The sequence below is a fragment of the Prionailurus viverrinus genome, chromosome X (genome assembly GCF_022837055.1).
Source record: "Prionailurus viverrinus isolate Anna chromosome X, UM_Priviv_1.0, whole genome shotgun sequence".
NCBI classification, from domain to species: domain Eukaryota; kingdom Metazoa; phylum Chordata; class Mammalia; order Carnivora; family Felidae; genus Prionailurus; species Prionailurus viverrinus.
Genome location: NC_062579.1, coordinates 35,245,382 through 35,259,690, shown reverse-complemented (window position 1 = coordinate 35,259,690; position 14,309 = coordinate 35,245,382). Strand labels below are relative to the sequence as shown.

At 43.3% G+C, this 14,309-nt stretch overlaps 1 protein-coding gene across 1 annotated transcript in view; it reads left to right on the top strand.

Moving 5' to 3' along the window:
- Positions 1 to 14,309, top strand: part of MAOB (monoamine oxidase B) — a 113,929-nt gene that overhangs the window by 37,816 nt on the left and 61,804 nt on the right. Inside the window, exons 2-3 of the mRNA XM_047844860.1 lie at positions 5,698 to 5,792; positions 7,266 to 7,403. Coding sequence (XP_047700816.1) covers positions 5,698 to 5,792; positions 7,266 to 7,403 — 233 coding nt within the window. The remainder of the gene's footprint in view (positions 1 to 5,697; positions 5,793 to 7,265; positions 7,404 to 14,309) is intronic.

Below are 14,309 nucleotides of genomic sequence, written 5' to 3'. Positions count from 1 at the left end.
CTAAGTAATTAAATGTCATCTTTGTGGAAGGGTAGTAAATGAATCCATTCAACAATCACGTAAGGGCCAACCGTGTACTGGCACGGGGGAGACAAAGAACAGATAATTAAATTCTTATCATTCAGGAAATAAGTTTTCTGAGTTTCAAGGCACAGCATAGTCTCTTCAGGCAGTGCCCTGCACCAGTGGGTGCTGCATTTCACCCGAAAGGAAGGACGCCATTTTGAAATTTACCTGCCAGGCGCGTGCCTCTTCTTGTAATTTACACAAAGGCATGGAATGTGCTGGCAGTGGCCTGTGATGTTTAATGGAAGGCTTTCAGTGTTTCACGGTTTAGTATGAGGAAGGCTGCTGGGCATGTTTGTTATCTGAAGTCAGAGCGCCTGCGTTTGAATGTTGACTCAGTCCCTTGGTAGCTGTGAGACCTCGGGCATGTTACTGGGCCTCTCTGTGCTTCACTTTCTACATCTACCCACTTCATAGAGTTGTTGAGAGGATAAACAAATTCTTACATGTAAAACACTTAGAGTAGAAACTGGCATACACTCAGTGCTCAAAATGTTGGCTGTTTTGTGGTATCTTTACCTATGTCTCTGTGTTGACAAGTTCAGCAATTAACAACTGAATTCCACCTACACATACCATTTTCCATTAATGAGTTTATTTCACAAAGGGGATATTTTTCTCCTTAACCCAGACCTTTTGTGTGTGTGTGTGTGTGTGTGTGTGTATGTATTTGCGTTAAATAGCTAAAAGGCATTCTCTTTAGAGACATTAAAGAATCTCACTTCTTTGATCCGAAGGTGACTTGGTTGTTTCCAGAATTTTCTCATAAAGCCTTTTCTTTGTCGGAAGTGACAGAGGTGTTGAAGGCTATTTTCATATTTTTGCCTTTCATCCCTCCTGGGGAAATGCTTGTATCTTTTACCAAGGTTATAAGGTTAGAGATGCTTTGAGGTACAGTGAATTTTTTGTCAGTTTTGGTTAGCGTGATACTTTTTTTGGTGGGGGAGTGCCTTTAAACTGAGAAAAAGTCCTCCCGTGGTATTGAAGTATTGATGTTTCATAATGTTTTCAAAACAATTAACTTTGCATTTTATTAATAAACATTTTTTAAATGTTTATGTCTTATTTATTTTGAAAGCGAGAGAGCGTGCACGTGAGCTGGGGGGGGTGGGCAGAGAGAGAGGGAGAGAGAGAATCCCAAGCAGGCTCCGCACTGTCAGCACAGAGCCCAATGGGGGGCTCGAACTCACGAACCGTGAGATCATGACCTGAGCCGAAATCAAGAGTCAGATGCTTAACCAACTAAGCCACCCAGGCGCCCCAATTAACATTGTGTTTTAAAACTCTGAAAAAGTTTTGTTAAGTGTCAGGTTTTGATACGAAGGACGTGAGCCACATTGACAAAGCAAAGCATGGGGCAAGAGGTGATTGTGATTTTTCTCTTCCCTCTGCATCCTAACCCCTTCTCTGCTCCTAAAACGCCTTGAAGCACCCCTTCTGTTACCAGCACTGCGTATCTTTCCATCTCCTCGCATCATCCAACTTCTGGGTTGTTTTTCTGTGACACATAAAAAACCTGGAAGCATTGAATGCTAATAATGCTGCACACCACTGATATTTAGATATTTAAAATCATTTGCACGCCTAATCCAAACCGAAGTATGCAAATGGTCAAGGCAGTCATCACTTTGGTGAAACCTTTTCCAAGTAAACTACCTGAGAAGAAAGACACAGTGTTTTTATAATTTCATGGAATTAGGCATCCGTCCATCATTGTGCTGTGCTATTCGTCATTCATCCAAGGAAGCCTCTTTGAGCCCAAACACCGTGGACCCTGCACCATCTGGAGTCTACAAATGAGATGATCTTATCAGGAGCCTGTGCAGGGCACAGAGGAGCTGCTGCTGAATATGCCAGCGATAATCCGTTTGTGAAATATTAATTGATACCGCGCATTAAGTTCTGGTTTAATTAACTTTTTAAAAGCACAAAGCAGGGGTGCCTGCCTGGGTGGCTCAGCCGGTTAAGCGTCGGACTTCAGCTCGGGTCATGATCTCACGGTCCGTGGGTTCGAGCCCCGCGTCGGGCTCTGTGCTGACAGCTCGGAGCCTGGAGCCTGCTTCGGATTCTGTGTCTCCCTCTCTCTCTGCCCCTCCCTGGCTCATGCTCTCTCTTTCTCTGTCTCTCAAAAATAAACATTAAAAAAAATTAAAAAAAAAAAAAAAGAAGTACTCCCAGGGACTCCTCCCTGATGACTGGGGAAAGGACTGATAGTTTAGCCGATGGAAGAATTAATAAGCCAAGCAATGAACTCTACAAAGCTGTCCAGCCTACGACAGGACTCTTTCTCAAGAGTTCATGTCTCTGCCGATTTGGGGGAACTTGAAACGCATTTTGCCATAGAACAAAAATATGAGGGATGGTGCATTCTCTGGGAGGTCTGGGGATTTTAAAATGCAATACTAGGGGCAAAAAAGAAAAAAAAAAAGCCCAAATCAGAAAGTAGCAGAAATATATTTGCCCTAAAACACCAGACAGTGTCATGGGCGCTGTTTAAACACTTAAGCCATCATGTCCTGACACGTTAAAAAACTACAGCAGTTTCTTTTTCAACAGAAAATAACAGGCACTGTCATACAACACAGCATCCGTTTTATTCCGTGTGAGGCACTTTATAAGCAAAGCTCATCTGATCTTCACAGTGCTGAAAAAAAAATTTTTTTAAGAAAAAAATGGAGGTTTAAAGACATTCACTGACTTGCCATTACACACTCAGTAAACAGCAGCGTCAGAGTTCAGCCCCAAACCTGAACTCTTAACTACTATCCTTGAACCAAAGAGGAAAAATGAAAAATGCAGTAACTCCATTACAGTGAGTCACATGAAATATCTTAAAGCATTCCGCTCTCCATCTAAATATAAGAATCTTAAAGTGCCAGTTTTTCTTATACATGGATATTTAACTTTTGTAACCCATTTAAGAGCGAGCTTATAATTGCTTTGTACTTTTAATTTTTACAGCGTTTATTTATTTATTGAGAGAAAGACAGAGCGTGAGCTGGGGAGTGGCGGAGAGAGACACAGAATCCGAAGCAGGTTCCAGGCTCCGAGCTGTCAGCACAGAGCCTGATGCAGGGTTCAAACTCACGGACCATGAGATCATGACCTGAGCCAAAGTGGGATGCTTAACCGACTGAGAGCCACCCAGGCGCCCCCTGGAGAGCTACTTCCTAGTCTTAATCGCCTCCTGATCAGACTCCCAAATCCTCCGTTTCTTAAGTCTTCTGAAATTCCCTTCTCCTAAACCACAGTGACTTCTTTAAGCCACCCATAATCGGACCAATTATTTTCCAAATCCATTTTTGCCACTTGATGTCCGACAAGCAATTAACACCCCCGCACTCCCCCCACGGTGAATATTAAGCAAATTGTGAGGTATTTTCAACCACATACCCTCGTATTGCCCTGTTTACAGATATTTTTGTAAGTTTCTGGGTATGACTTTTTAAGGCACACAAGCACAGAGAACTGTCTATTGAATGGTTTGATAAGACCCTGGCTTGTTTTAATAACTGTTCGTGTTTAGCATCAGATACTGTTGGGTAACTGCACAGACCAAAAGAAAGTGCCTTTTGTGGAACAGAAAATGCTAGCATGTGTGAGCGATGTTGTATTTCATTCTGAACCCTTTTGTTTAAGCCCGGGCGTGCTCAGCGGGTCTGTCTGAATTCCCTGATAACAGCGGTTACTATGGCTGCGTGTTATTTCATATTTCATTTGCTGAACTGATGCTTGATAAGAGAAATGGCATTGAATCGTCTGCAATTTTGAAATTGCGTTCTATCTAAATAGAAATGTTTTCTCCTTTTTTTTTCCTCATGGAGGTCGAATTAGCACTGGGGTTAAAAATCCAAGCCTTATATTTCTAAATGAGGGTGTGCAATCCCGTATGCACTGCGTGGGTGGTTGGGGACTTTGGGACCCTAACTCTGCCACCAGCTGAAAGCCTCCTGCCTCCAAGGACAGGGCATGGAAGACAGATTAACTCCAATAATGAAATGTCAGATCAGATCAGCCTTTTTTTCTAAAAAAAAAAAAAAATGGGTTTCCTCTTTTAGGGTAGCTGATAGACAATGAACAGAGCCCCGACTTTTCCTTATGGCTTTTACGGGTGGGCTCATATTTCATGTTTTATGGATTCTTATCAGACCACAAGATACAAGTGTGTTTTAAAAATGTGTTGATCCAAATAAAGTAAAAAATATCTTTTGAAATGTAATTTCCCCCCGGCGCAGAAATGGAAAGATGCCATCTCTGGAGACGATGGCCGGGAGGCTCCGTGGAAAACAGTGCGTGTGGTTATGAATCCTGACCCGGGAGTGAAACTGCCTGGCTTGGCTTTGCTGGCTCGACGTGAGACCTTGTGTGTTTCAGTGTCCTCGGCCATAAAATGGAAAGATCAACAGTGCCTTTTCTCAATGGGTTTTTGTGAGAATTCACTGAATTAATATATAAAAACACTTAGAACAGGGTCTCAAGTGGTAGGGAGTATGATATGAGTATTAGCTCTTTTTATAGGAATCTTTCTCTCTCTCTCTCTCTCTCTCTCTCTCTCTTTTACTTTGCACCCAGTGGGGTCTAAAAATCCCATAACTATTATTTTTGAAAGACAAGATAGAAGCCAGTTTCATTTCTCTGTAATGCACAGCGTCTTGGCATTTCCTCGATTTTGTTTGTTCTCAGAAAGCAAATGATTAAGGTAATTAGAACTGAGGAAATTCAGTCATCATGGTAAGGGCTCCAGAGCTCTCCTGTCTGCGAAAGATCTTACTGAGCTATGTAAGGTGGTTTTAAAGATGCACGATTTTAAGGTCTCCGAGGTCAAAAACTACACCTGGGGAGGCCTGGGTGGCTCAGTCGGTTGCGTGTCCGACTCTTGATTTTGGCTCAGGTCATGATCCCGGGGTTATGGGATCGAGCCCCTCAGAGGGGCTGCTTCGGATTCTCTCTCTCTTCCTCTGCCCCTCTCTGCCACTTGCTGTCTGTCTGTCTGTCTGTCTCTTTCTAAAATTAAAATTAAAAGAAAAAAAAAGAAGTAAGTCAATGGCTACATTTGGTCTGGTGTTGACTGGGGCTTGTGCATTTAAGTGTGGCCTTGTGTTTCCGTTTGTACTGTCAGATAGAAATTTTGATGCAGTGACCGAGGATGTTTTTAAGATTTGAGACATTTAGGGGCGTCTGGGTGGCGCAGTCGGTTAAGCGTCCGACTTCAGCCAGGTCACGATCTCGCGGTCCGTGAGTTCCAGCCCCGCGTCAGGCTCTGGGCTGATGGCTCAGAGCCTGGAGCCTGTTTCCGATTCTGTGTCTCCCTCTCTCTCTGCCCCTCCCCCGTTCATGCTCTGTCTCTCTCTGTCCCAAAAATAAATAAACGTTGAAAAAAAAAATTAAAAAAAAAAAAAGATTTGAGACATTTACCAAAAACGAAATCCCTTTTGTTCTTGCTAGAAAAGACCAGTTGGTTTCCCATTCTTGGAATCTGGGCCTCTGTTGAGAAACCCCAGCCACCTGTAAGGTGCACATAACGGTAGACCATGTGTGTGAGCCATCGTGGGCTTTTCTCATCGACGTTAACATGAGGCGCTTACCCGGAATCCCTGTGAGGTCTTTGATGGTGATTGTATTTTCTCCCAGGTATGGCGGCAGCCAAGCTTCTGCATGACTCTGGCCTGAATGTGGTTGTTCTGGAAGCCCGGGACCGAGTAGGAGGCAGGACTTACACCATCAGGGTAAGTAAGACATTAAGGATGGGATGGAGAAATGTAGGACGGAAGCAGAGTTACTGTGTCTTTTTTTTTTCCTTTCTAGAAGTCTTGAATTTCATTTGACTCTTACTAAAAGAAACATTCTCCACAGCCTCTCAATTTGCTACCTTTTCCACATGTGCTTCTGTCTCTTTTCTTACCTCACGATGCCCCATAAATTATTGCACCAATAAGGAGGTGTTTGGAATACATCAGTAAATAAACTAAAGATTCCCGCCTTTGTGAAAGTTATGTTATCTTCAGGGACAGGGGGAGCTAGACAACAAAAGAAAACAAGAAACACCTTCTATGGTGTCCCCGGCTGATAGGTATCTGGTTATGCCTGGACATGTTCAGACATAGGGAGCTTTTGTGGTTACTTCTTCTTCAGAGATTGGTCCTTCGTCATTGGAAACCAAGCTGATTTGTAACCATATGGAAACCTTGTTTGTGAACATAGGAGAGCAATTTCAAAGGTTCACGTTATGGCCAAAATATTCCCTGATGCTATCTTTCAAATGTCTGCATTAACCACAGAAGTGATCATTTCCTTTCTTCGTTTTTCTCTAGCCTTAAGTGGCTCAAAATTAGCCTGGAGTACCAAGTAAAGAGAAATGCATCAACGATTCATAGCTTACAAATTCAAGGCACTAGAAAACAAACCATGAGGTGGTATATATTGTGAGTGATGGCATTCAGAAGTCTCCTGCCTATTTAAAATTCAATCCAGGGGCGCCTGGGTGGCTCAGTCGGTTAAGCATCCGACTTCAGCTCAGGTCACGATCTCACGGTCCGTGAGTTCGAGCCTCGCGTCCGGCTCTGGGCTGATGGCTCAGAGCCTGGAGCCTGCTTCCGATTCTGTGTCTCCCTCTTTCTCTGCCTCTCCCCCGTTCATGCTGTGTCTCTCTCTGTCTCAAAAATAAATAAACGTTAAAAAAAAAATTTTTTTTTAAATAAAATAAAATAAAATAAAATTCAATCCAGGGGCACCTGGGTGGCTCAGTTGGTTAAGCGTCCGACTTCGACTCAGGTCATAATCTCACAGCTCATGAGTTTGAGCCCCATGTCGGGCTCCGTGCTGCCAGCCCAGAGCCTGGAACCTGCTTTGGATTCTTTGTCTCTCTCTCTCTCTCTCTCTCTCCCTCCCTTTCTCTCTCTCTCTCTCTCTCTCTGCCCTTCCCCCACTCGCACTCTGTCTCTCTCTCCCTCAAGAGTAAATAAACCTTAAAAAAAAAAAGTAAAGTTCAATCCAGTTTGCTTTAAATTGCAGAATGGTTTAAGGACAGGTAAGTCACATGAATGAAGTACAGTTGAAAATAGAATCCCATTTTCCACGGATACACCTCAAGGTCTGTGAAATACCCATTTGTTGATTTCAGAGCTCTCTCTTTTTTTTTTTAATCTAGGAAGAACATTCCCGCAAATATTTATTTCTGTTTTTTTTCCCTGGGAAAACAGAACCAAGAGGTTAAATATGTGGACCTCGGAGGATCTTATGTTGGGCCAACTCAGAATCGAATCTTAAGATTAGCCAAGGAGCTGGGATTGGAGACCTACAAAGTGAATGAAGTGGAACATCTCATCCACCATGTAAAGGTAGGCCTGGGCCAGCCTTTGAAAGGTTTGAAGACTTCTCTATGGGTCTTTCCATATATGAATTCCAGATCCTTCACTCAGAGAATCTACTGTAGTCCTCAATGATGTATGTGTATTTTATAAGTGTATTTTAACCATTGTGAAAATGTTTTCGCTGCCACCAAAGTAGAATTAAGATGAGAATTCTAACCTATTTGGGAAGGTTGTTGACAAAGCGGCATTGCCCATTTGGCAAAAAGTTTCACAAAACCAAGAGAGAAAAAAATGCAGTCGATTTATTAAGTGCCTCTATTTAAATATCTGGGTTCTTTCATGTGATGCAAAAACCTGAGTACAGTTTTATAAAGGCTGCCCTAGACTTCATGTTGTAAAGAGTATTTGTAGTATGCCTAACGTAATATTTTGAAATTTGTCATTGTATTCTATATATCATTAAAGGTTACTCTTCTTTGGAGATTTACATAAAAGTGGCTCAAGTCCCAAATTCCATCTATTGTGGGGAACCTCCATTGATCTCCCCAAAATTTCTGTGAGTTGACTGGGTCTCCCATTCCCATGATCATTTGTGGCTCATGGTTCTTGCTTCCATGATGCCTCTGCTCATTCACATCTTATGGCCTGTGACTCTTTCTCTTCCCTTCACTTTATGCCAGCCTGTGTTCAAATTCACCTCTTCATCTTGATTTTCTTCAGACCACCCCAAGCATTTGTGTGCAACACGCTTGACTGAAGTTTTGAGCTCTGGGGCTGGGAGGTTTAATTGCAGAAACAAACAGCTAAGAATCGAATATTGGACATTCTTACTCTAATAAGCTATTAGACCAGTGAGCCCCTGAGGATTTCTTACCGGCCACACTTCTCTGTGCATCCAAGTCACCCACCATGGTGATGTCTCCAGACTCCTCTCATATCTCCCAGATCCTTGTTTTTCTGGCATCGTTGTCTTCGTCCAAAAAGTCACTGTTGTTCTCTGACCAACAGAGTCACCTGTTCTGGGCCCCATCCTGGAGTCCCATAGAAGAACTGTTAGAGGTTTTGAACTTCAGCTTTTCCTCTCTTCCATACTTGCCTTTGTAGGTGGAAGTGAGAATACAGAGACATACTCCTCCGTGGTAGAAATCCTCCCTTTAGAAGACAGAAGAAACTAGCGGCAGGCAGTTTTGATTTATATTCACAATGTTGACACCCTGATATTCTTTGTGAGTGATAATATCAAGAAGGACAAATAACAGACTGTACGTTATGAGTCATTTAATAAAAGAGGAAATAAACATCTACATGCGGGTAAAAGATTTCCTTAATTTTTACATAAATGTTTGGTTGACCTTCAGATTTTGTTTTATAAGCCTTTTCGCCTTGCTTTCCATCTGTGTCTAGCGGAAGAAGGGACACATGAATTAGAAATGAAAATGTAGCATGGTGATAGTGCGATTTGTTGAGCATCAATCCACAAGCTTAGCAAAGATCTTTCATTGGGTTCCTTGCTTTTATTTTTATTTTTATTTTTTTTAATGTTTTTTATTTTTGAGACAGAGAGAGAGCATGAGCAGGGGAGGGGCAGAGAGAGAGGGAAACACAGAATCCGAAGCAGGCTCCAGGCTCTGAGCTGTGAGCACAGAGGCCAATGCGGGGCTCAAACTCACGGACTGTGAGATCATGACCCGAGCCAAAGTCAGACGCTCAACCGACTGAGCCGCCCAGGCGCCCCGGGTTCCTTGCTTTTAAATGCAGGTCATGCTGACTGATTTCTTTGACTTCCCAGAACACTAGGATCTCTTTTAGGTTTTTCCAGACAAAGGAAACGATGTTACAGTGAAATAATTTTTCAGGGCTATGGCCAGACGTGCTGCTTTCTTAGACGATTTCAAATAATCTATGTGCAGCTAAGAAAAAAATACAAATAATTAATCAGTATCCCTGACTTGATACAGGGTAAATACATATGCCGACAGTGCTCCTTATGAAATTTCAAATAAATGCCATTGCGTTTTAATTATCACAAAAGTACAAATATAATTAGAAAAGGCGGGTAAAGGAAAACAATTTAAAAACCCTTCCATGATCCTATCTAGAGAAAATCATGCTAAGTATTCTTTGGTTCATAGATTTTCATATTCCTGTATTGCTATTTTCTGACCTCTACTGGAAGAAATGAGAAATATCAGTACACTTAAAAATATTGCATACATATGCATATATGTATATGTATTTGACATACTGACTTACTCTAATTAATTCTCACTGCCAGGACAATTGAAACGCTAATGAGGCTACATGAAGGTCTTTTTCAGTGTTGATAGAGGTGCTAATTTGACCTCTTGTGGTCATATCCAGTGAGGAGCTGCATTATAATAAATGATAAAGACCTGATACCTAAGAAGTCCTCCCAAAACTAAATATTTGTCCTCCACCATCACCACCTCCATGTCTCTGCTAGCATGTCATTTTTTTTTTTTTTTTTGCTTAATGTTTATATTTATTTTTAAGACAGAGAGAGACAGAGCATGAGCAGGGGAGGGACAGAGACAGAGTGGGAGACACAGAATCCGAAACAGGCTCCAGGCTCTGAGCTGTCAGCACAGAGCCCCACGCGGGGCTCGAACTCATCAACCGCGAGATCATGACCTGAGCCGAAGTCAGATGCTCGATCGACTAGGCCACCCCAGCGCCCCTCATTTTTCTTATTTTTATTTTTATTTTTTTTTCAACATTTATTTATTTTTTGGACAGAGAGAGACAGAGCATGAACGGGGGAGGGGCAGAGAGAGAGGGAGACACAGAATCTGAAACAGGCTCCAGGCTCTGAGCCATCAGCCCAGAGCCTGATGCGGGGCTCGAACTCACGGACCGCGAGATCGTGACCTGGCTGAAGTCGGACGCTCAACTGACTGCGCCACCCAGGCGCCCCATCATTTTTCTTATTTTTAACCTGTGAGAGCATTTTGGATGGCTACATCCATTTCTGGAATCACTGATAGCAACTCTAGTGTTCTATCTCCTACTACATGCCAAAGAATATCGTTCAGAAATTTGTCTCCTCTGTCCTGGTAGGCAGTACTGTAGGCTTTTGGATGTTACTCTCTCTTGCCTATTTCAATAACTACTGTTCCCGAGTGCAAAGTATGGTTCACGCATATATATAGTACATTTGTGCCTTGTTTCATCAGATTTTTTTACATGGACGTTAATGGAAGACAGTTTTATGGGCACCTTTAATACCATTCGGCTAAGGAATTTGACTATGTTGCAGCGAACAGTTTCAAATTGAAACTGGCGAGGGACACCTGTGTGGCTCAGTCAGTTGAGGGTCTGCCTCTTGATTTCGGCTCAGATCATGATCCCAGGATCGTGGGATCAAACCTTGAGTCGGACTTCGAACTAAGCATGGAACCTTGCTTAAGATTCTCTCTCTCTCTCTCCCTTTCCCCACTCATGCACTCTCTTTCTCAAAAACAAACAATCAATCAAACATAAAGAAACTGGTGAAATGGAGCTACTCATAAAAGCAGGAGGGTCCAGGGACACCTGGGTGGCTCAGTCGGTTAACTGCCCAACTCTTGATACTGGCGCGGGTCATGATCTCATGGTTCATGAGTTAGAGCCCCGCATCAGGCTCTGCGCTGGCAGCATGGAACCTGATTGGGATTCTCTCTCTCTCCCTCACTCTCTTCCCCTCCCCCACTTGCATTTTCTCTCTCTCTCTCTCTCTCTCTCTCTTTCTTTCTCTCTGTCCTCTCTCAAAATAAATAAATTAACTTTAAAGAAAAAAAGCAGGAGGGTCCAGCATCTCCCAATGGGCTAGCTCTCCAAAGGAAGGGTGTCTTTCTCAAGAAATGATGACTCCCAGTATCACCAGTTCCCTGGCATCTGTGGAAGAAATAGTCTGCTGATAGATGGGGTATGTTCATGCCATGCCCCATAACCAGCATCCACACGCTCTTGGTTTGCTGTGATATGCAGCCTCTGTCCTGTCTGCCTCCGATCTATCAGAAATGTTTATTACTACTGAGCGGCATTCACTTTTAGTACTACAATAGATCTGTCTTACGTGGCTAAAATGTGGTTTTCTAAAGCCTTGCTTGTGAATAAAAGATGTGATCTCAAGCTATGTTGGGATTTAATTATCAGTGGGAAAAGCGATCACTTCAGCTCATGTCTTTATAATTTAGAAGGTGTTTTCCTCACTTCCAAAACCTGTAACGTGGCGGTTAGTGCTTAACAGTACTGAAATTTTTAATCTGTTTTACATGCTAATTTCATTTTTTAAATATTTTTTAGTGTTTATTTTTGAGAGAGAGAGAGAGCACAAGCAGGGGAGGGGCAGAGAGAGAGAGTGAGACACAGAATCTGAAGCAGGCTCCAGGATCTGACCTGCCAGCACAGAGCCCGACGCGGGGCTTGAACTCACGAACCGTGAGATCATGACCCGAGCTGAAGTTGGCCGCTTAACCTTAGACTGAGCCACCGAGTCACCCCTGGTCATGCTAATGTCTGCTAGTATAGTTTAGAAGGCAGTTGTTTAGATACCTTGAAAGCAACTTGTAAAACTTGTTCCCTTTTGGGGACTATCTCATAATTTAAAAAAAAAAAGGCAAAAAATAAAAACTTAAGAAGGATCTTCACGATATTTTGATTTATACCCCTTTCTCTTTCATTGTGTGTGTGTGTTTGCGTGCATGCGTGTGTGGTGGTTCTCATTCATCTTTTTGTTCTCTTGGGCTCGTCTCTTAAAGAAAGTGGAGAGGGGCGCTTGGGTGGCGCAGTCGGTTAAACGTCCGACTTCAGCCAGGTCACGATCTCGCGGTCCGTGAGTTCGAGCCCCGCGTCAGGCTCTGGGCTGATGGCTCGGAGCCTGGAGCCTGTTTCCGATTCTGTGTCTCCCTCTCTCTCTGCCCCTCCCCCGTTCATGCTCTGTCTCTCTCTGTCCCCAAAATAAAAAATAAAAAAAAAAAAAGAAAGTGGAGAAAAGTCTCGTACAATTTAGGCTGTCGGCAAATACAGTTTCTCTGTTTCAGAAACTTCTGTAAGTCTGAACTTTGGAACCAGAGTCTAGTCAAACATGAAACTGCTTTAGCCCAACTCCACACTGATAATCCTTTCCAAACCTCAGCCATCTGGAGAAACTGAGGTGGGGGTGGGGGAAGATCCTCTGGTCTTAGTCTGCTTCCCAGCAGGCAGAAGCCAAGCTCATTGTTAACGTCCCTTGTGTGTATGTCTGGGGTCAGCCTCAGTGCTCGAGGCCTGCGAATGAGACCCCTCTCAAATATATTGCACCATTTGGCTCAGCACCTGTTTATTGGGAACCCGGAAATACACTGGAAAATACCACGTGCAAGAAGCACATAAAAGACAGAGAACGGAGACTGGATCTCTATCAACAAGACCTGTTATGTGAATTTCTCCAAAGAGATCACAGGTGCTGAAATGCCTATCCGTTTTGGGGAACAGCAACGGAAGGAGAGTCCAGGGGCCCCTGGGTGGCTCAGTCGGTTAAGCTTCTGATTCTTGATATTGGCTCAGGTCATGATCTCACCGTTCATGGGATCGAGACCCATGCCGGGCTCTGCACGGACAGCGCGGAGCCTGCTTGGGATTCTCTGTCTTCTCTCTCTGCCCCTCCCCCACTCCTCCCTCCCTCCCTCTCTTCTCTCTCTCACTCACAATAAATAACTCAACTTTAAAAAAAGAATGAGGGGCGCCTGGGTGGCTCAGTCGGCTGAGCGTCCGACTTCGGCTCAGGTCATGATCTCACGGTCCGTGAGTTCGAGCCCCGCGTCGGGCTCTGTGCTGACAGTCCGGAGCCTGGAGCCTGCTTTGGATTCTGTGTGTGTGTCTCTTTCTCTCTGCCCCTCGCCCACTGATTCTGTCTCTCTTTCTGTCTCTCTGTCAAAAATAAATAAACATTGAAAAAAAATTTTAATAAATAGAAAGAAAGAATGAGAGCCCAAATACTGAGAAATAAAATTTTCAAATTAACATTGCATTTGGCAAACAGAAACTATCCTGTCGTGCAGGACCTCAGCATCTCTCAGAAATCAGCAAATCAGAACAGGCTCTTAATATTCCCTTCTCCACACCTTTATCTCCAGTCCTATTAATCCAGGGAAGCCTGGAACAAAGTCCAAAGTGCACTCGATTCTCTTATGATGACAGAAGCCCCCGGGAACAGGTTAGACAAACTCTTGTATTTCACACAGGAACAGCTGCCCATTTCACATGAACTTCACACATGCCACACAGAGCTCACTGGCTCCGAGAGTCTGCCCTAGCCGAGATGGGCTTTGGGAACCTTCTTTTCCCCTGCCACCTATATGCCAAGACATTTCTTTTTTTGCTGGAGACAAATATCTCTTAATCATCGTGGGAGATTTTTTTTTCAATGTGGAGAATAGTCATTTCCTCTTCAGCAAGTGGAACCCATTTGTCTAGTGATCATTCTGAAGCTTATTTTAAGTTGTTCAAGAAACCATAATGCCCGTTTGTGTTATTTAGAAAATACGGTGGGGGTGCCCGGGTGGATCAGTCAGTTAGGCGTCCGACTTCAGCTCAGGTGAGGATCTTGTGGTTCACGAGTTTGAGCCCCGCATCGGGCACTGTGCTGACAGCTCAGATCCTGGAGCCTGCTTTGGATTTTGTGTCTCCCTCTCTCTCTGCCCCTCCCCTGCTCATACTCTCTCTCTCATAAATAAATAAAACATTAAAAAATTTTTTTAAATAAAGAAAAGAAAATACAGCGGCTTTTTGGCATGTAATAATTTGCCGAAAATTATGCTTTCAATGGCTGCATTTGGAGCACTATTTTGAGATAGGAGATGAATTTATTCTAGGGCCTCAGGGTTTCCATTTGGAACTGAATTTATGATAAAATCAGTAAGCGTATTCTCTACGTACAAACATATACATATG